General features: G+C 46.9%; 1 protein-coding gene across 1 annotated transcript in view; it reads right to left on the minus strand.

Annotated features, from left to right (window-relative positions):
- CUX2 (cut like homeobox 2) overlaps positions 1-21,603 on the minus strand; it is a 284,617-nt gene that overhangs the window by 93,102 nt on the left and 169,912 nt on the right. Inside the window, exons 2-3 of the mRNA XM_081539932.1 lie at positions 14,299-14,409; positions 10,650-10,697 (exon numbers count right to left, since the gene is read on the minus strand). Of these exons, the coding sequence (XP_081396058.1) occupies positions 10,650-10,697; positions 14,299-14,409 (159 nt within the window). The remainder of the gene's footprint in view (positions 1-10,649; positions 10,698-14,298; positions 14,410-21,603) is intronic.

Genomic DNA, 21,603 nt, shown 5'->3' on the forward strand with positions numbered 1-21,603 from the left:
CTGTTGCGTAACCACCCACCCCAAATGCAAAGACTCATAACAACTTCTTATCTTCATGGTCCTGGGGGTTAACTGGGCTCAGTGGGGTAGAAGGTTCTCTCTTGTCATCTCTCAGGCAGTCATGGCCAGATGGCAGCTGATGGCCAGCATGGTTTCTTGACTTGCGTCTGGTGCCTTGGTGTCCCTGGCCCCTCTCTCTACCATGTGGACACTCATCCCTCGGGGCCTCTCCATGCAGGCTGGGCTTCTCACAACAGGGAGCCTCAGGGTGGTCACATTTCTTACAGGAAGGCTGGGCTGGAGGAGGCAGGAGGTGGAAACCCCAAGCTGGCTGAGGCCTCTGTTGTTATGGGCACAGGGTCACCTCTGCCATGTCTATTGGTTCACGTGGAAACCAATCTAAAGGCCCGTATTCAAAGGATGGAGACACAGGCTCCGCCTCCTGATGGGGGAACGCCAGGACACAGCACAGACATGCAGCCACCGTAGGGACAGTGTGAACCAGAAGTTCAGCAAGCGAAGGGGATCTCTGGGAGGGACATGACCCCTACACGTCGCTTCAGCCACAGGCACTGAACCCCTAGGGACATTATTTGTTGAGTGGGCCTTGGAGGCACCAAGGAGAAGGGTGGCCCTTCAAGTTCTGGCACAAACACTTGCCCAACTCTCTCACCCAGAGAAGAATGGTCACGAAGAAGGAATTCAAAGGGCCTGGACTCCATCTTAGGCCTGTTCGTGCTGATTATGCTTGGCCACCTCTCTAATGGACTCTGAACTCTGTGCTTAGTGCCTGTGGAAATGACAATAGAAGGATAAGACCCCCTCTGGACAGGTCATAAATTCTTATCTGTAACCTCAGGCTTATTGATCATTGACTGTTTGAACACATAACACATGAATGATGGAGTTATTGTGATTGTATTTACCTTTCCTTTGTTTATGTAAGTCACAAGGAAGTTGGGTGGTGGGTTCAGACACGTACACATGGGGTATAAAAGATTTTCACAAATGCTGGTCGGGGTCCTTGGCTAAGAGGATACTCTGCCTTGGGCCCGCCGGTGTAATAAACTGCACTTCACTATCTGCATCGTCCTTCTGAGTGAGCTTGTTACCCGGAACGCGTGGCTATAACATTTGGTGCGTTGGCCGGGAAACTCCTCACTTTGAGGAGACAGGTCTCGTTTGAGGCCACCCCGAGGCTTTGTAGCTTGAATCTCCTAGAGGGGGGAAGGCGCCTCGCCCCTCTGGAAGAACTCGGCCTTTCAACGCCCGGTTTCTTCGCTTTGGCAGGTAGTGAACGGCAGCAAGGGAACTGAGCGCTCAGGTGCGGAGGAACCCACCCGGTAGGGTGGAAGAGGGGGCCTGATCACCCCCCTGGGAGAGACCAGAAGGGAGACACATAGGAAACTGGTTTAGGTTGGGGACAATAGCTACTTGGCACTCGGGTCGACGGCCGTGCCAGGGATAAAGAAAGGGAACTTAGGGTTTAAGAAAGCCAGTTAGGAGGTGTGTCCACGCCGTCTTAGGGAACATGCCGAACGGTCGCCACAGGGTTTTAAAAAGGAGATATTGAATTCCGTGTGCTCGTATTCTGCCCTCCCCCAGGAGGTACCCATCTGCTGTGTGACCCATCATCTCCCCTACCAGTGGAAACAAGTAGATTGGCTTCTCGGGAAGGCCCTGAGACAGGGAAATCCAGAGGTAAGAAAATGGGAGGAAGCGGATCTAAGGCCACTGTACTGGAGAATATGATTAAGAATTTTAAGAAAGGGTTCGATGGAGACTATGAAAAGAAAATGACACCAGGCCGGCTCCGTACCCTTTGTGAAGTCGAATGGCCTTCCATGGGAGTTGGCTGGACACCAGAGGGAACTATGGACTTAAATCTCATAAAGGCAGTCTATGCTATAGTTACGGGAAAGCCTGGACACCCCGATCAGTTCCCGTACATAGACTCTAGGCTGGGAATAGCCCAAGATCCCCCCAAATGGGCCTGTTTTTATGCTCATGGCGGGGAAGGAAAAATCTTGATGGCCCAAAAGATAACCAAGGATGAGGAGGAAATTTTACAGGACCCTGAAAGAGATGAATTTCCCCCACCAACGTATTGGATGATGGTCCTGCCAGCTAGTATCACCGCGGCTGCCGGAGGCCCAACCGGAGGAACCAGCCCGAGACCGGTAAGCCTCCCGGACTCCTCAGCGGTCCCAACAGCTCCACAGGTTGTAGAGCCGCCCACTCGGCAGGCTCCAGCCTCAGCTGGAGGGATAATGAGCCCACCGGACTCTACCACCCCAGATGCTGCCTCTATGTTCCCTAAACTCTACCCTCCACTCCCCAGTAAGTACTCCGGGACAAGGGGGAGGAACCACTGGAATTAAACAAAGGCTCCGTTCTGCCAAAGAGCCAGAGGGAAGAATAAGGCATAAGATTGCTAGATCAATCTAGAAAAGAGGTAATTCTGAGGCTCCCCACGCCTAAGACTCGGCAACAAGTCAGGGAGTTCCTAGGAGCCACTGGATTCTGCAGGGTTTGGATTCCAAGGTATTCTCAAATAGCCCAACCCCTATTTGAGCTCCTGACAGGGCCTGAAGAAAATCCAGTAAGTTGGACTGAGAAACAGCAAAAAGCTTTTGAGGAGCTAAGACTAGCAATCGCCTCTGTCCCCGCCTTGGGATTGCCAGACTTCACCAAACCATTCACCTTATATGTGACCGAGAAAGATAAAACAGCCATGGGGGTTTTGACTCAAACCTTGGGAACGTGGGACAAGCCGATAGCTTACCTTTCAAAGCGACTTGATAATGTTGCCACCGGCTGGCCTAGCTGTCTGCAGGCAGTAGCCGCGGTCGCCTTACTGGTACATGAAGCCACAAAATTAACTTTCGGTCAGGACCTGATCGTAAAGGTCCCAAATGAAGTCAACACCCTCCTTCGAGGAGATCCCCACAAATGGCTGTCCAATTCCCGGATTATTCAATACCAGGGACTGCTATGTGAAAACCCCAACCTCCGTATCGAGCCTTGCCAGGGTTTAAACCCGGCAACGCTTCTCCCAACAGGAGAAGGTGGACCCACTCACGATTGCAAGGAAGTCTTAGAGGAGGTCTATGCTAGCCGTCCAGATCTCCAAGACAGGCCAATTTCAAATCCTGACTGGACTCTGTATACTGATGGCACCAGCCTGGTAAAGCTAGGACAGCGAATGTCAGGCTATGCTGTAGTCACAGAGAGGACTGTTATCGAGGCCGGCTCCTTACCACAACACCGGTCAGCCCAATGAGCTGAATTATGGGCCTTAGTCCGGGCACTGCAATTGTCAGAGGGTAAGAAGGTGAACGTCTACACCGACTCCTGGCATGCTTTTGCTACGCTCTGCGTACATGGGGCGCTATACCGGGAGAGAGGCCTTCTAACAGCCAATGGAAAGGACATTAAGAATAAGGAGGAGATCCTGACTCTGCTAGACGCTGTCTGGAGTCCCACGGAGGTAGCAGTCATGCACTGCCGTGGGCACCAGAAGGAAGACACCCCACAGGCTCGAGGGAATAGGCTGGCTGACGAGACCGCCAGACGAGCAGCTGAGGACAAAAAAGAATCCGGGGAAATCCCCATGAGAACTTTTGTCCTAGCTGAGCTACTCGAGCTGGCCCTAGACTCCCCAACATACACTGAGGCTCGAAACCAACTAGCTGAAGTGGAGGGAGCCACCAAGACAGAAAAAGGATGGTGGGAACTACCGGATGGTAAGCTACTAGTGCCTGAAAAGATGGCCCCCTCTCTGGTGAGCCAAGCTCATCGCATGACGCACCTGGGACTTGACAAATTAGAGGAATTGATCCGAAGGTATTTTCTGGTTCCTCACCTCTCCTCTCTATGTAGAACAGAATCCCAAAATTGCAACGCCTGCTCTCAGATTAACGCCGCTCCAGGGTGCAGACCAAAACCTCCAGGTATCCAATTAAAAGGTACTCTTCCTTTTGAACATCTAGAAGTGGACTTCACTGAGATGAAACCATATTGCCATCTTCGCTACCTGTTGGTCCTGGTATGTACATTCTCGGGATGGGTGGAGGCCTTCCCCACCTGAACTGAGAGAGCATCAGAAGTAGCTCGGAGCCTGCTTAGGGAAATAGTTCCCCAATTTGGATTCCCCACCAGCATAGGATCAGATAACGGCCCATCCTTCATATCAGATCTGATACAACAAGTAAGTAAAAGCCATGAATATAAAATGGAAGTTACACACCGCCTACCGGCCTCAGAGCTCCGGAATGGTAGAACGAACTAACCGGACACTAAAGGCCGGACACTAAAGGAGACACTTTCAAAATGGATTATAGAAACTGACTATTCCTGGGTAGATTTACTTCCTATGGCCTTGCTCAAGCTCAGGATGACCCCACGGTCCCACGGCTACTCTCCCTATGAAATTGTGTATGGGAGGCCTCCTCCCCTAATAAGACAGGTAACAACTGATATACTTCAGGTAAGGGGAGACGGGATATCACAGCAGATGGAACAACTATGTAAGGTAATTAATCAAGTAACTAAGTTTGTGCAAGAAAGAATACCATTCCCCTTGGGGGAGCAGATGCATGAGTTTATACCAGGGGACCAGGTATGGGTGAAAGACTGGAAACATGACTCACTGGCCCCCCGATGGAAAGGTCCTTAAACTGTTGTTTTAACCACCCCTACCGCAGTTAAAGTTGCAGGCATTGTCCCTTGGATCCATCACACCAGAGCGAAGAAGGCATACCACGCTGACCCAGAAGACGCCGAGTTGACCACCCAGAAAGACCCCACCGCCCACGGGAAACCAAGATCATTCTGAAGAGGAAGAAGAAAACGAGGTCCCAGACGAGCCCTCTCTAGGATGGAGCTGGGTAAACGACTCCTGCTACTCAGCCTCACCAACGCAGTTCTGAACCTGACCACTGTTCCTGCATAGGACAACGTCTTCATCTCATGGGCACATTCCTACGCGGACTTCCACAACTCCTCCGACTGTTGGGTATGTGGGGCTATGTCCCTGTCAGTTATGGACGGACTCCCCTGGTGGGTGTCGCCACTTCGTCGTGGAGACTTTATACCACTGTGCTCCTTCTTGGAACAACAAAAGGGAACTTTCCTTTCTCTCACCAATCATAACCTTTCTTTGCTCTCCTGGTGTAAAAAAAAAAGCCATCAATGGGCCAGGGACATGGGGTTACATTTAATATGAACACTAGTCTTATGGAGATAACAAGAGCTTATACCTCATATATGAAAAAAAAAAGAGAAGGGCTCCCTCGCAAGGGGGACAGGCCTCCCGGTACCTTGAGCAATACTACCAGGTCTGGGATGAATATTTCTGGATGACTACTGAGAAAGGACAGTTGATTGCTCCCGCTACTATTTGCTGGGAACAACAAAAAAAAAAAACACAAAGTTGGATTTGGAGACTGCCACCTAGACCCAAAAGAATTAAAATATATGGGTTATTTGTCTCCTGAACAATGTAAACAAATCATAGAAGTTACCTATCACCCCAATCAGTCGGTTCAGTGGCCCGGTTCCGACTGGAAATATAATCTCGGAATCTATTGGGTAGCCCCCAACGGGACCCAGTGGCTCTGTGGGCTTAACTTATGGCCATGGTTACCAGTTGGCTGGGTAGGGCGTTGCACACTGGGATTTACTTTCGCCCATGGCAGTATTAAGCCTAGCCTATATCAACCTCCAGTAAACTTGCCCTATCTGCATGCAAGATGGACAAGATCTGTGTTCCAATGGTATGACTATCTTGCTGCCTTGTTTGTACCCTCTGTAGGGACAACGGATATCGGATATCATGATTAAGGTGGAGGCCTTAACTAATTTCACTAAATAGGCCCTCTTAGACAGTACAAAAGCCATTCAAGCCTTGAACGAAGAACAAATTCAGATGAGGAGGGCAGTAATTCAAAATAGGATGGCGTTAGACATACTCACAGCAGCCCAGGGAGGGACTTGCGCCATAATTAAAGTCGGATGTTGTGTATACATCCCTGACCTGTCTAAAAATGTATCTACTGCCTTGGAAGATATGCAAAATCAAGTGAAAGCCATGTCTGATGAAAATATTCCCTTTTGGACTTTGGTCCTGTCCTGGGTAAAGGGAAATTGGTGGAAAACTATTGTTACTGTTGTCATAATAGTTCTAATCATACTGCTTTGTGGGCCCTGCTTCTTACAATGTCTTGTGAACTTTGTAACCCAGAGGTTGATAGCCTTCTCTCATGTGGGTGGCCAGAGGGCTAAAGTACAATATATCTCAATGAATGATGCTCGTTATGGAAACTAGGAGCATCAAGAGGGGGGAATGAAGAAGGAATTCAAAGGGCCTGGACTCCATCTTAGGCCTGTTCGTGCTGATTATGCTTGGCCACCTCTCTAATGGACTCTGAACTCTGTGCTTAGTGCCTGTGGAAATGACAATAGAAGGATAAGACCCCCTCTGGACAGGTCATAAATTCTTATCTGTAACCTCAGGCTTATTGATTATTGACTGTTTGAACACATAACACATGAATGATGGAGTTATTGTGATTGTATTTACCTTTCCTTTGTTTATGTAAGTCACAAGGAAGTTGGGTGGTGGGTTCAGACATGTACACATGGGGTATAAAAGATTTTCACAAATGCTGGTCGGGGTCCTTGGCTAAGAGGATACTCTGCCTTGGGCCCGCCGGTGTAATAAACTGCACTTCACTATCTGCATCGTCCTTCTGAGTGAGCTTGTTTCCCGGAACGCGTGGCTATAACAGTCAGGCTGACTACCAGGTTGAGACCTTCCCTGGGCCCAGTATCTTGAACACTACTTGGTATACAGCAGGTGCTCAGCAAATGTCTGTTGAGTGAATAAATGACTGTATGGGCTCAACTGAGGACCTGTTCCGTCTCTTGGCAGGTGGTGTCTCGACCCCCTCACCAAGCTCCTAAAAGGCAGGCATGCCACACGAGCTCCCTCTAATCCTGAGAGGACAGGGAGTCAACATCCTCAGGCCCGAGCAACCAGACACACCCACCACAGTGAAAGCAAACGACTTGCTGGCCACTTGACAGTGAATCTCACTGAACCTCATGCGATCCGAACAGCTGTCCCTACACAGGAGGCAACAGTGGCTCAGAGATATGAAGTCACTGGCCAAGGTCACACAAGCAGTTTCAGGGGGGACTCAGACCCTGGGTGTCTGACCACCACTCTCTCTCGCTTCCCCTGGGGGTCAGAGGCTGTCTCTGCCTCTTTGGTTCCCAAACTGCTGTGTTTCAATCAGGCCCAGGTGAACGAGTCTGTTCCACCTCAACGGAAGGGGTTTTCCACCATGCAGCCCACATCTCCTTCATGGTGGAAGAGGAAGGAAGCAGGGGGGGAAAAAAAACTCTCCCAGCAGTGGCCTTGCCATCTTCTGGCTGGGCCACTGCACACACGCCTTAGCAAAGTTTCACCTCTGATTTAGCATAACAAAACTTTTAATTTAGATGTTTTCGTCTCTCTCTCCAAGTAAAAATAAGTTTAAAATAATGACTGTAATAAATGAAGGTAATTAATTGTAGTTTGTTCCTTTACTGTCTAGTCAGCTTAATTTTACCTTTTCAACTAATAATGAGAAAATAATTTTTGTGCTCGGAGGGTTAATGATATGTAACTGCGAGAACTGCTAATTGCATGTTGCAATCCATCCATCAACAACCCCATCTGTGCGACTTGATTATGTTTGCTAAATTATTGCTTTGAATTATCTTTCATAAAGCAACTTTTGTAATTAGCGGGGCTTTCGTCTTGCTCTTTTCTCTGCGCACAAGGATATTCAAACTTTGGCCATTTCAAGCTGTCTCCATTAAGCCACCTTCTCTGGCTGTCTTTGTTTCCCTGAGCAGGGGGAATCAAGACTGTCCTTTAAGCAATCAAGGCGGAGAGGGAAAGCTTCCTCAATTCACAGCAGGGCAAATTCACTTCCTCTCCGCCTCCCTCCCACCACCAGCACAGAGGGGGAAAAAAAAAGAAAGAAGAAAATAAGACCCCCACATAGTATGAAAAGATAAAGGGGTGCCTGTATTCTGTATACACCACGGCTGGTGGAGTGAAATTAAGGAATGAACTTGAACGTGTTATATTTCAACAAGAGGCCTGCACTTGGGGAGAAGGAATGACGGGTACGATATTCAGCCTTGGCGTTTTATGGGTTAGTTTATGTGACTCTGGAAGGTGTTCGCCTCAGGGAATATTCCTGGGAGGTGATTAATGCCCACTTGGGAATCTGCAGCTCTGAGCCCAGAGCCTGGTGGATTGTGAGAGGGAAGCGGCATAAAGGATGAACCCTCATTAAAAAAATTAAAATGAAAATCAAATTTGGATTGTAAACGGCCTGTGTGTGTGCAGTTTGTTCTGGACGAAGAAGATGCTTTGTATTAACACCTTTCTTTGCCAGAGCTTCTCCCCTGAGGCGCTGGGAGGGGCATGGCAGCCGCAATGGATTAGTCAATAGATCATGAAGAAAGCAGGGGTTTCGGGAATAAAACTCCAGACAAATGTAGTCTTTTTGGTGCATGAAAGGGACGATGGAAAACACTTTTAAAAAAATTAACGAAGTTCTTTGAAGATTGCCAGCTATTAAAATGGTGTCTATTCCACATGCCACATGGATTTGGAAATGAGAATTCAGCTTTGTTTCTTCTGGCCGCCCTAAGACTCTGTCTCTCCTCCTGCACTTACTGAGCACCAACTGTGTGCCGGACACCACGTCAACTGCCTCCACCCTGCTCAGCTCTTAGAAGCCCTCCTGTTAGTCGCCTTTATCGAAGGAGGAAAACTGCAGCTCAGAGAGGTTAAGGAACTTCCCCCAGGCCACACAACTAGCATAAGATTCAAGCCAGGCCCATCTGAGTCTGATTCACACGTGCTTTCCATCATACTGCACTTGGGTCTTCTCTGATCATTGCCGAAATCTAACGCTTAACTCTTAATCCCTTCGAAAGATGACGTTAAGTCATGCCAGCTTCTTACAGGGTCAGAAAAACCCCCTTCTTTTGCATAAAAAGCCTTGAACACCTAGTTAAGCAAGAGGCAGATTCTAACGCAGGCATAGCAAAGGCCAAAGAAACCTGTGTTGAAGGTGACTGATAACAGAAATAAAATAGTAAGGCTTTTAACACGCAAAGTAACATTCTGAACACTCTGTGAAGATTAACTTTGTTCTTCCTCATTCACAACCCTATGGAATAGGTATAATTATTATCCAGTTTTGTAGAGTGTGACACAGAGGCACAGAGACACAAGTAACTTGTGCACAGAGGCACAAGCACCCTGCTTAAGGTCAAACAGCTAGTAACTGGTAGAAGCAGGATTCAAATCCATGTTGACTCCAGAGTCTGTGCTCTTCACTCCTGAGCAGCTCTCTATGTGTCAGGAATTACATTAAATTACTTCCTTTCATTGTATTTCAGCTAATCCTCAGAACAACATGAAAAGATCTGTAGTGCTTTTATTCTCCTTTAACAGATAGGGAAACTGAGGCTCTAAGTGGCTAAGCGAAGCTCCGCCATGCCAACCCAAGCAAGGGGAATGGCCGAGAAAGTAATGCTCTACATGAAACACTCAATGCCTGTCTTGGGGCTGGACCAAGGGATCAGCTGCCTGAGAGCGCCTGTGTGCTGAATGCTTCTCAAGGGACCATGAGCTGGCAGATGTGGACCTTTTTTTTTTAAAAAAAAAAAGAAACACAAAAAACAAAACACAAAGCCATGACAACACATTCCTAACATTATTGGTTTTCTTTCTGGGTTTTTTCCACCCTCTTCCAGCTCAGGCACCTCACAACCAAATGAATCAATACCGGATGGCCCTATAAATAAATAAGCACATCAGTCAACTCAGTAACAAAATGAAAGGATGAAAAATATGGAAATCAGCGACATTTGTGTAAATCCAGTTATTGTTTACTTTAATATTGCCTTATGTGCTTACTCGGTTCTGAAGAGACAGATTTAAAGTAATGTGGCACTTGGCGGACAACAGACTTAAAAATGCATCTCCACTGGCGAGTGAGTGCTTAAGGGCCAATTCTCTCAGCGTCCTGTCTGAATTCAGGGGAAGACTGAGAAGAGCGCCCCGAAGACAGAATGCTGGAGAAATGGCTTCCTCCTTCCTCTCCCCCGACTCAGTGTAACGCCATTCTTTTCCTTGCCAACCTCCTGCGCCAGCCAGACAAGTGGACATTCTAGGAATCCTGGTCACCAAGTCAAGCAAAGAGGAGACACGAGGGAGGTTCAGCTCCAGCCGAGAGCTTCAGGAAGGCAAGAGAAACAACTGGCTGAGGACAGCTCAGCTGCTGCCAAAGGAACGAGGGCCCGATGGGTTGGCAGGAAAGGATGTGAAAGGAGTAGATTTTATATACTCCGAGGGTGGGTGGTAGAGAGGATGTCAGAGCAGGCAGCAATCCCACCAAACGGAAACAGAGCACCCTTTCTTATCATGATACTATGGCTGATCTGGAGGGCATGGGGCAGTCTACAATGGGGGCAGGGAAGTTTCTCTGCTGCTGGAAACCTCTGACAACCCCAGGTGGAATAGGAGAGAAAACCAGGGGGTATTTTCGTGACATGCCACAGGCCTTAGGTCTTACCTCAGCTTGGAAGCTTTTTAATACAGGAGCCACCATCTCTCTGATTTCCTGTAAAAGAGATCAGCGAAGAGTTCACTGTGGTGTCAAGTAGCCCCTGCCTGCAGCTCACTGTTGTCCCCCAAATCAGCAAGTGTGTCCCTTGGGACTTGCGCTCCGTGAGATTTCATAAGGGTTCCTCATATATACACCTACAGACAGACCCAAACACACACAAAGGGGCCCGGCCAGGTCTGATCGGAACACATCAAGCACAACATCAAGTTTCTTCCCTGCAGGACCCTTGGAAGCCTTTTACACAGTGCACATTGGGAATTTCTGGAAGAGGGAGAGGAAGTAGCATTTCCCAAGTGGATCTGATCATGGAATGCTGTTTCATGCAAAGTACCTCATGTGATTGGTGTGACTCATCATGGGCCATTCTTTGGAGCTGGGGCTGGAGAGGCTCAGTGCCCTTGGTCATGTCACCAACATCCCTTCAGAAAACCTCTGCCCTCCAGGCGCTGCTTGGGAGATGTCTCTGGAGGTTGCCATTTCTGCTTTCCCACTCAGCTGTCCTCTCTAGCAAAAACTGCATTTGGCATTTTAGCAACACCATCCTGTACTGTCACCCCTTCCTCACCAGGAGATGGGGTTTCTGGGGGCTTGGTGGGGTCACCTGCCATGGGACCCAGCTCAGAAGAAGGGCTCTGTAAATGTTTGCTAAACTCTATGCCACTGGGCTATCTTCAGAAGGGAGCCTCCTATTTTTGGACCCTAATTTCATGCCTTTCTCAAGGGCCTTTGAGGTTCCCAGCCCCAAGGATGCCCCTGGTGGACTCCTATGAATTCACTCCAGTGTGCAAGAGGAAGGTCTTTTAGAACCAAGGGTCCCAAGATCTTGACCATAAATGCTCCAGTTTTCTCTGAGACCCACTGGTGACTCCTCTAACCACTGTCATCTATGATCCACAAGAAACCCCCGTGGGAGGAGAGCCTGAGCGGGCCTCGAGAGAATGGAGAGGGAGCGGGTAGCAGAGAAAAGCAGGAAAGGGAAGGATGCACCGAATACGTATGTCAGGTAAAGGATAAATCCCTTAACTATGAGATAGGATGGTGTTGCTTCTGGAAACAACCTTTCTTCTGGGTCCTGGGAACGCTTCCTCATTGTTCTGCGGCCCCCAGGGCTTCTCAGAGCCACTGACCACTGATGTGTGCTGGGGATCTACAGGAGGGATGCAGAGAGTGCGTGTGAGCCTAGGGAATTGATTTGATCAGAAGGAACTGTGAGTGCAGGGGCTGAGCATGGAAAAGGAAACTTCTGTAGACCCAGGTTGCAGGTTGTCAACTCAAATGCCCACAGAGGCTGGAGGAAGAGGACAGGCGGGAGGCAGGCTGGGCGGCCTGTGGCGTATCTCAGGAGAACACAGGGCCTTTGTAAGGGCGGGGGGGGCAGCTGCTCGGCTGTTTCTGATGACTGCTGTGTGGGGGTGGAGCCCCCTGTGTGGCCAGCTCTACCAAATGGTCTCAAAAGAGATCGGAAATCTGAGTTTTGGGGTGAAATCAGAGATGCTAAATGTTGACAACTTACTGTAAAATTGGAGAGACTTTTACAGACCAAATAAAACACACCAACGGAAAATCTCTGGTCTGGGTTTCAAGAAACATAAGTATTGGAAGGGGCTCATCTCCTCTGAATTTACAGAAAGGGTCACAGGGGCTCTGAGAGGGGCTGACTGTTGAAGGTCCCAAAGCAAGTGAGCGGCACAGCTGGAATTTCAATGCAGGTCAACAGATTCTCCAAACAGGCTCTGTTCACAAACGCCCACTCATATGAATTTAGGGGATTCAAATCTGAGAACCGTGGTGAGGTTGGTGGGACTTTGGACCAATGCCAACCCTTTCTAGACACCCACTGCCCTGTCTGCTTAACCCCTGGGGGAAACCAAGCACAGGCACCAGCAGGAGGTGAGCTGGGCACCAGCCAGATGATGTTCTTAAATACAGTCTTGGCATGACTCTCCCCCATCAGGAGAGACTAGTTCCAAAAATGAGAATTTTCAGAGGCGCGACTATAATAGGAATGGAAACTTATTCCTCCTAATTACATAATTGCATAATTATGCAGTATTAAAATTATGTAAGCCGAACTCAGAGGCTTAAAACCTGGCCTGGATTTCCTTTATCACCTGGGGGCTCCCACGTGGCCTCAGGGAAGGAGGTCTAAATGGTGGGCTGTGGAGATTTGTGGCCATTTCATCTCTGCTTCCCAGAGACTGGACTCAGAGACAAAGCTTCTGGTTCTCTCACTCTAGGCAGAAAAATCAGTTTAAAGACCAAGCTGTTCCCTGTTCTAAGAGGGGAGGGAAGGATGCTCAGAATCTCCCCATGCCTTCTTAGCTCCCAGTCACACCCAGGACTCGACTAGGTCTTTCTGAAGCTGTAACATGGGAGACACGCAGATCTGAGATTCCTGCCCCTTCTCCAAGCGCACTCTCTCTCAGCTCTCAAACCTGATTCCTCCCAGACTTGTTCCAGGGACAAGTCCTAACTAGAACCTACTTCCCACTCTTGCCTTGAAGAACCAAAGATATTTATGACATGTGAGGAGGATTTCGCAGCTAAGAGACAGACCCCTCTGCGTTTATGTGGCCTAATTTCCGGGTAGCCTGCTTCTTCTCCATCTTTCCGTGGCCCCCTCCTCCATCAGTGAGATGGCAACAGGACTCCTTGGTGATTCCGACAGGCAGAATGGAGTCAGCGTGTCTAGGTCTAACATTAATACCTCCGGAATGGCAGAGCCTGTTTGGTTCTCCTCCAAGATCCAGGCCACCTGAGTGGGCTGAGACAGAGAGCTCCACCCTTTGCTGACCACAGAGAGGCACAGCTGGGTTTGGGAGTGGGCCGGGTATCTGTCTCCCGTTTTCATGGCTCTGATGCATCACATCCCTGCCAACATTATATGGAGTGAGGAGGTTTTCTTCTTCCTATTTGCTTTTATTTCCATCATTAAAAAAAAAAAATTTGAGGAGCAACAGGGGGCCTGATAGAGGAGGAAAAAAAAAATTCACACATTCACCCCTGTGAAGAAAGAAACATGTCCATTCTCGTCTTTTCCCCTGCGGGACTCTTACGTTGTAGGGGCTGGTCATTAACTGGATCACCCTCATAGCAGCTGGGAAAGACAATGCTGGTGGCTGGAGTTGCAAAGGAAGGGGTGAACGGGAAGAATGAGGCGCATTTATGGGGGGTGGGCACCACTTTCAGACTTGGGAGATTAAGGAAAGGGCTGGAGAGGCTGATAGTCTACAGCCACCATCTCCCAGACGCCAACGGGAAAGCAAAACAAAATCAGGAACTCGAGACAAATTGTCTTTGCTGTCAAGGCCAAGCATCTGACTTGGACGTTAATGTGGGGGGAAAATGGATGTTGTACAGAGCCCTCAAAAACAATGACTTCCGCGGAGAAGCGTCCTGCTCTTACTCTAGACAGCACCGCTGAGTGCCACTATACGAAGAAACGCAGAAAGGTTGAGGGTTGTAATTTTTCTTTGTGGCTAATTAGCTTCTTTTCTTGTTAGTCACTTATGTCTATAGTTTTCAAAATATAGTTTGAACGGAGAAAAATCTGCATTCCTACTGAGTTAATTCTATAACAGCAACTATACTGTACCTCAGGTACATTTTTCTTAAATTCCCGGCGGAGTTCAATTAAATGTTTATGAGAATGTTCACTCTCCTCCTGCCGTGCAGACAGCTCAGAAGCGACGGAATTAAGCTCCTTCTGGAACAATAAAAAAAAAAAAAAAAGGAGAGAGAGAAAAGAAAAAGATTTTTTTTTCCTCCTTTTCCTTTTTAATCATTGTACAAAACAGCATTCCAAACAAGTTTTCTTAACTTACAAAAAAGCTGAGAAAAGACAGGATATTGACTCCTGGCACAAATGAATAATTTACGAAACTGGGGATGCAACCGAAAAAAATCCAGGACAGCTTTTTTGCTTGTCAGAAGTCAGGCCAGATCAATACTCCCCCATAAAGTTGGGTGGAGTTGTTTTTTTTTCATTTCTTCCTTACGTCTCTGCCCCACCTCTTAAATTTCCAAGGGAGTGATGGCATAAGCTTGTCAGTAACTGTAGAAAACATCTCCAAACCATGTCAAAATAGTAAAGTGCGGCATATTGTATGGGCATATTATAGTGTAAGAAAGTGCTGTCGACAGCTTTCATATATCAGAGGTGGGAACTGTTCCAACTATGACTTACTCACACTTAAGGGTTCATAAATACGCCTTTTAAGATATAGATGGCTTTTTAATTTCAGTAGATTTTGGAAAAATGAAGGTGCCAATAAGAAGCAAGATGACCTTTTGTGTATCCTGCAGTAAATCACTTAAGGTTCACTTCAAGTATAAGAAATATTTCATTGAAGACTGCTGGATTCAGAGCAAAGGATTGGAAGCAGCCTTGCCTGCTTATGTGCAATGAAGGTTTCAGACCAGGTTTTTACAGGATGCACCAAGGAGGGAAAAAAAGAGTGAGGGATGGAAGTGGGGGACGCTCCAGCTCACACATGACAGACAATGTCTGCTGGTCGTACATGTATATTTGATCACCCCTCTTGCAGCTTTCTTCACTTTAACGGTGGCAGTTTCACAAGGGGAGTACAATTCACCATGAGTTGTCATGGATTTCATTTGCATAATTCAAGAAATGCTCTGTTTATGTGGTCTGCTGCTTTTTTGCACCATCCCGAGATGGGCTTTTTTCTGGACCATAACTCGAGGAGCATTTCTGTATATATCACCCGATTATATTTGCAGCAATCAAGCCCCATAATTTCCTAAATCCGGTGATGCAATAAATTTCTGCAATCAGATTTATTAAAAACACACACGCAGATGCGAGAGTGTGTTTCTAGGGTGAACTCTTTAATCTAACATATGTATGACGAGGCCTGGTACCGTGTTGAAAGACCCCATTTGTCATCACTAATACGCATTCATATTGCACACACAATGAAACACTTTTACCATTAGATAATGAAATAAAAGTACTATTAACCCACTGCAAATCCTTTTCCCTCTAAGAGACAAAATGCATGGTAATTGTCCTATATCATGTCTGAGAGTCGGTAAATCTGCTCAATAGCAGTTCACCATAGCACCATAAACCTCATACCCACTGGAGGCTGGAGAGTCTACCTTAAACCCAGAATAAGTGTCTCTGCCTATGAAGCTTTTGGGAGAAATCAGGGAAGGACTTTCTATTTCTGGAGAAATGTCTAACTTTTTTGGAGAATCATGAGACTAGAAGGGAGAAGGTCAAGGCAAAAAAAAAAAAATCATTAAAATATAGGGGCAAGAGACTTGGAAACGTGGTGCTCTCCAAGGTGCTGAAATCAACTCTATGTCACAGCACCGGGTGCACCAACTCCAAGGTGCAGGGACTTCTAGTCCAAATGTCCCTTTGAATTATTGAGCCAGGTAAGGAACAAGGTGTCATGGGAGAGGAGACAGAGAAAACAGCAACAATTTCTGACAGTATACCAAGGTTATAGAGAAAATAAGGAGATTTCTGGTTTATCATCATTTAAAAATAACTGCAGTTTCCAATCGGAAAAGGCAATGGCACCCCACACCAGTACTCTTGCCTGGAAAATCCCATGGATAAAGGAGCCTGGTAGGCCACAGTCCATGGGGTCGCTAAGAGTCGGACACGACTGAGCGACTTCACTTTCACTTTTCCCTTTCATGCACCGGAGAAGGAAATGGCAACCCACTCCAGTATTCTTGCCTGGAGAATCCCAGGGACGGCGGAGCCTGGTGGGCTGCCGTCTATGGGGTCACACAGAGTCGGACACGACTGAAGCAACTTAGCAGTAGCAGCAGCAGCAGTTTCCAATAAAGAAACCACAGTTGACTGTGACCAAAATATCAAGTGATTAGGGAGAGATCTGTGTTTGCTGCAGTAGAACTGATCAAAGGTAGACAAAACCCAACTAGGTGGTGCAGCCAGGTGGACAGACCCTCACTTGGCAGGAGGGAAGAAACCAGAATGTCATGGTCAACTGGAGTTGTGGCAGGATGCTCACAGTTTTTCTTACTTTTTCTCATCTGTCTTGAAGATAAAGGTGTGATTTTTACATTGTTACAGGACAAACAGAACTGAGACTTGGGTTAACATCACACGATTCAGAATGATCACATATCTGACACAATAGTCTTATCTCTGGGATTCTAACTCTCCCAGCATCCCAGCAACCTCATGGGGGTTGATCTTTGATTCCTTATTTAAAACATCAAACCCAGGTTCCAAAAGGAAATCTCAGAGCAGGGTAAGTCCAGCTGTCTGATGTGCTGAACCAGACAATGATGCCGTGCAAGCGCACTACCTCCCTCCACCCTAACCTTCCAGGCTGCCGGTGGGTACGAATCTGTCTGCTGCATCCATACTGTAGACAGAGCAGAGTGAGACCAGATGCAGAACATCAGTAGCCCTCCAACTCCAGCCCCAGGCAAACCCAGCTCTTGGTGTCTTTCCTGTTCATCCCTAGAGGAGCAGATGATGTGTCTGATGTCCATGTTCTTCTCAACATTGTCTTACATCTATGTTCATCCTTCAACCCTGAATTCTTGCCACTTTTCTATGGTAAGTACACTAACAACAACAATAGTAAATAACCATCGTGCTTTGTGCTAAGTCGCTTCAGTTGTATCTGACTCTTTGCAACCCAATGGACTGTAGCCCACCAGGCTCCTCTGTCCATGGGATTTTCCCAGGCAAGAATACTGGAGAGGGTTGCCATGCCCTCCTCCAGAGGATTTTCCCAACCCAGGGTTCAAACTCGCATCTCTTATGTCTCCTGCCACTAGCGTCACCTGGGAAGCCCAAATAAATCATCATAACTATCACTTACTAGGTCCTTACACATACCAGGCAACATGCTAAAACTCCTTATATACATCATCTCATGTGGTGGACACAGTAACATGCTGTAAGTTGATTCAAGCAGGGACTAAGAAACAAATTATAGTCCTAATAATTTAGGTGTGAATTATCTCCTTGGTGGATTATAAAGGCAAAATTAAAATGTCCTGCTCTTCACTGGGCTTCTGCCCCTTCCTCACTAGCTGGGGGATGTTCAGGGAGCTGGTTTTAAATGTTATAAATGTGCAAAGCATTAAGCACAGTACTAACTGTTCAACAAGTGTTGGTTGATATTAAATTTAGATAAACTGAGAGCTCAGAGAACAATGCACTAGATCAGTGATTCTACGAGTTCTGGATTTCACAGGTTGGTAAAAATCTCACACCCCTTGTTGTTGTTGTTCAGTTGCTAAGTCGTGTCTGATTCTTTGCGACCCCATGGACTGCATCATGCCAGGCCTCCCTGTCCCTCACCATCTCCCGGAGTTCGCCCAAGTTCATGTCCACTGAATTGGTGATGCCATCTAATCATCTCATTCTCTGTCATCCTCTTCTCCTTTTGCCTTCAATCTTCCCCAGCATCACATCCTTGCCCCCCAATAAAAGGATGACAGCGTATTGCCAAGTTTTACTCTAACAGGCAAAGAAAATAAAAAACCACTCCCTCCTACCCTAAAAGACAAGACTATTTAAACATTAACAAAGCAAGACGGCCAATGAGAGAATTGACAAGTCTTTTAAAATAAATATATTTAAATTAAAAAAAAGCTCATAGCACTGTATTTATTTTGAAGGAATATAAAAAACTCTCATAAACATAAACCAGCACCTGTCTGAAGCTGAGTTTTAGAAATAAGTGTCTGAACTCCCAGGCACATACACAGCTTGCAGGGCCTCTTTGATGACCAAGCAGAACTTGGGATCCTCTCCCACCCGGCCCCCAGCCCCCAGCCCTAGGGGAGCCATGATTAACACAGCCCCAGACTTTGGGCCAGGCCCAGGCGGGGAGAAGACTCATCTGATTAACCGGCCATCAGCAGCAGACAGACAGCCCGGAGCCCGGCGCAGACCATTCAAATAATGATCATCATAAACAGCCCATTTGCAACTAAAAAGAAATAATTTTAATGAGCTTGGAGCAGATGATAGATGCAGCTGAGGCTTGGGCCAGCGTGCAGAAAGAAAGGAAGCCGGTGACTGAGCCGCATCCAGGACTAGGAGCGGCAGGAAGAGGCTGCGGCAAGGGAAGAAGGGCTCTTCTAATGGAACCTACAGCTCTGCTGCTTGCCTACGGGAAACGCCCACTGTCTGGGAAGTGCTCCTAACTCTGAGAGGGTCTGCCATCATCTTGCTGGGCAATCTTGGAGCTTCCCAGGCACGCAGGGTCTTGGAACATATGAGCCAGAAGGAACTTTTGAGGCTGTCCAGTTCATCACTGCCTGAACTTCAACCGTACATACTACTCTGCATGCATTCTGCCATATTGATATTCCACATGAATTAAACAAAGTCCTTGGTATTTATATTCAAACTGATTCATTTCTTTGTTTTTGCATAACTTTAAGTTCAATTTTAAGCTCAAATTTCTTACCCCCTTATAACCCTTACACCCTTATATATCTTGTTCAGATAGATACACAGAATATTCACGCTCTGAGCACCTTGGAAGGCTCTTCGTGCCCTCTCCTAGTTAGTATTCCCTAAAGGTAACCATCATTCTGACCCTAGCATCATAGATAAATTTTGCTTGTTTTTGACCTTTACATAACAACCACTTCTTTTTTTTTTTTTTTAACTTAAATAAGTACATTTGAAAAGGAAATTCTTTTTGTCACTAGAGGACCCGATGCCATGAACAGATGGTAGTCTTTAAAAGTACAATGAAAACAAAGCATTGCTGTTTGTCTTTGTTATAAACGAAGGTTGGCAAGTGCTAGGGAAGTGTTAAAGGGAAAGACTTCCTTCTTGTTCGAATGAGAAGGAATGGATGACCACGGAGAAGGGATAACCGTGGCTCCTGACACAAGCCGATTCCTTTTCGTGTCAGATCTACTTACAGTCATCTCATGTCCTGTCAGTGGAAGTATGTCTCACACTTCAGCTAACATTAATTGAATCTGATTCTCCCATTTTAGAGATGAGGAAACTAAGGCAAAAACCTTAGGTTACCTGCCCAGGCCGCACAGCTGGTTAAGAGGCTGGTTTTCCTTAGAGGGAAGGATGGCTCTTGGGTGGTGAAGGAAAACTGTTGGTTATCTATGGGGCCAGCAAGTAAACATTCTCTGTTCAACTGTGTTTCCCCAACCAGGAAGAATTTGGAATCTTACAAGAATAACTAGTTTTGAAAGAATTTAACACAGGATCTTGACCTGAAGTGTCAATAGGGCATGAAGCTTTGAGCTAGATGCTATGCTCCCATAGGGGAAACACACCTAAGACACATCTAGGTACTTCCCTAGTGGTCCACCTTGCAGTGCAGGGGGTGTGGGTTTGGTTCCCTCCCGGTTGGGGAACTAAGATCCCACCTGCTGTGGAGTAACTGGGTTAGTGCACTGCGCTGGAGAGAGCCCATATGCCACAACAAAAAATTTAGCATGACGCAACTAAGACCCGACGCAGCCAAATAAATTAAAAAAATATATATATATCCTTTAAAACAGCAGTCCTCAACTTTTTTTGGCACCAGGGACTGATTTCAAGGAAGACAATTTTTCCATGGACCGGGACATGGAGATAGTTTTGGGATGATTCGAGCATGTTACATTTATTGTGCACTTTCTTTCTAATCTAATGTCGCCACTGATCAGACAGGAGATACTGGTCTGCAGCCCAGAAGTTGGGGACCCCTGCATATGCGTATCAGTCCCCCCAGCACGTGCTCACACTCTTCCAAGCTCCAAAGACACCCCTACACTCAGACAATATGCCCCTAATACCAACTCTGAGAAGAGATATTCCAAAAATGATGCAATGATTGTTGGGGATTAGGGGTAAGGAAGCAAGGACCTCACTTACCCCCTTACTTTGAAGGGGCTGAAACTCTTCTTCAACATGTCCCTCCCCTGCTCAAAATCTATCTCTGGCTCTCGACTGCTCTAGGACAATCGCCACACTCCCCATCTGGGTGTCACTGGGTCCCTACTCCTTCCCCCATCTTCCCTTCTCTTTGTTTCCTTCCCAACCAGCCTGAATTCCTTGCATAAATCCAAAGGCAGCAGGGTCTCCCAACTTCTTGGTTCAACAGACTTAATTCCTTCAGCTCTGATGACCTCACTCTTTCGTTGCAGTTGATCTTTCTCATCCTTTGTGCCTTGGCTTAAATGTCCCCTCTTCCAGGAAGGCTTCCTGGACCCTCCTCTCCAAGTCTGGGCATCACCTTTGTGCCTCTATTATCCCTTTCTGATATCTGCCACCAGATTTTATTTTTAAAGCCCTAGGGCCTTTTCTCCACATGAAACTTTAAACAGACATTTCTTATAGAAAATAGCTCATGGCTAAAACGTACACTGTCTATATATATATGCTAGTATTTATGGAATGTGCTAAGCAATTTATGTATATTATCTCCTGTAAGGATATATGGATGAAGTGACAGTTGAGATTCCAGGCCAAGTCTGGAAAAAAAGGATGACCAGTGACTATGACTTTCAATACAGTCACCAACTGCCCCAACACAAACCTGGAGCCCTGCTTTCTCTTTACTGAGGGGAGATGCAACTAGAGATGTTGTACATTCATCCATCCATCCACCCACCCATGATCTCCAGTGTGCTGGGCATTAGATAAGAGGAATGAAAACAATGAATCAGATACTGTCTATATCCTCCAAGAGCTCTGAAACCAAATATGACAAGTTAGGGCATAAGTAGTTCTGGTAAAAGGGACAAAGGACATCCAATTAAGACATCACCTCCAGAGCAGAGTTGGAGAAGAGCGAAACCCTAACATATGCCCTGAACTGCCTCTGTGTGGGTATGGAAACTGATGGGGCAAGGGAGAGGTAAGAGTTTTACCTACTTCTACTGATTAAATCCAGTTGTTATGTGGTTC

The sequence above is a fragment of the Giraffa tippelskirchi genome, chromosome 11, assembly GCF_054371585.1.
Source record: "Giraffa tippelskirchi isolate mGirTip1 chromosome 11, T2T-mGirTip1v1.2.pri, whole genome shotgun sequence".
Classification (NCBI taxonomy): domain Eukaryota; kingdom Metazoa; phylum Chordata; class Mammalia; order Artiodactyla; family Giraffidae; genus Giraffa; species Giraffa tippelskirchi.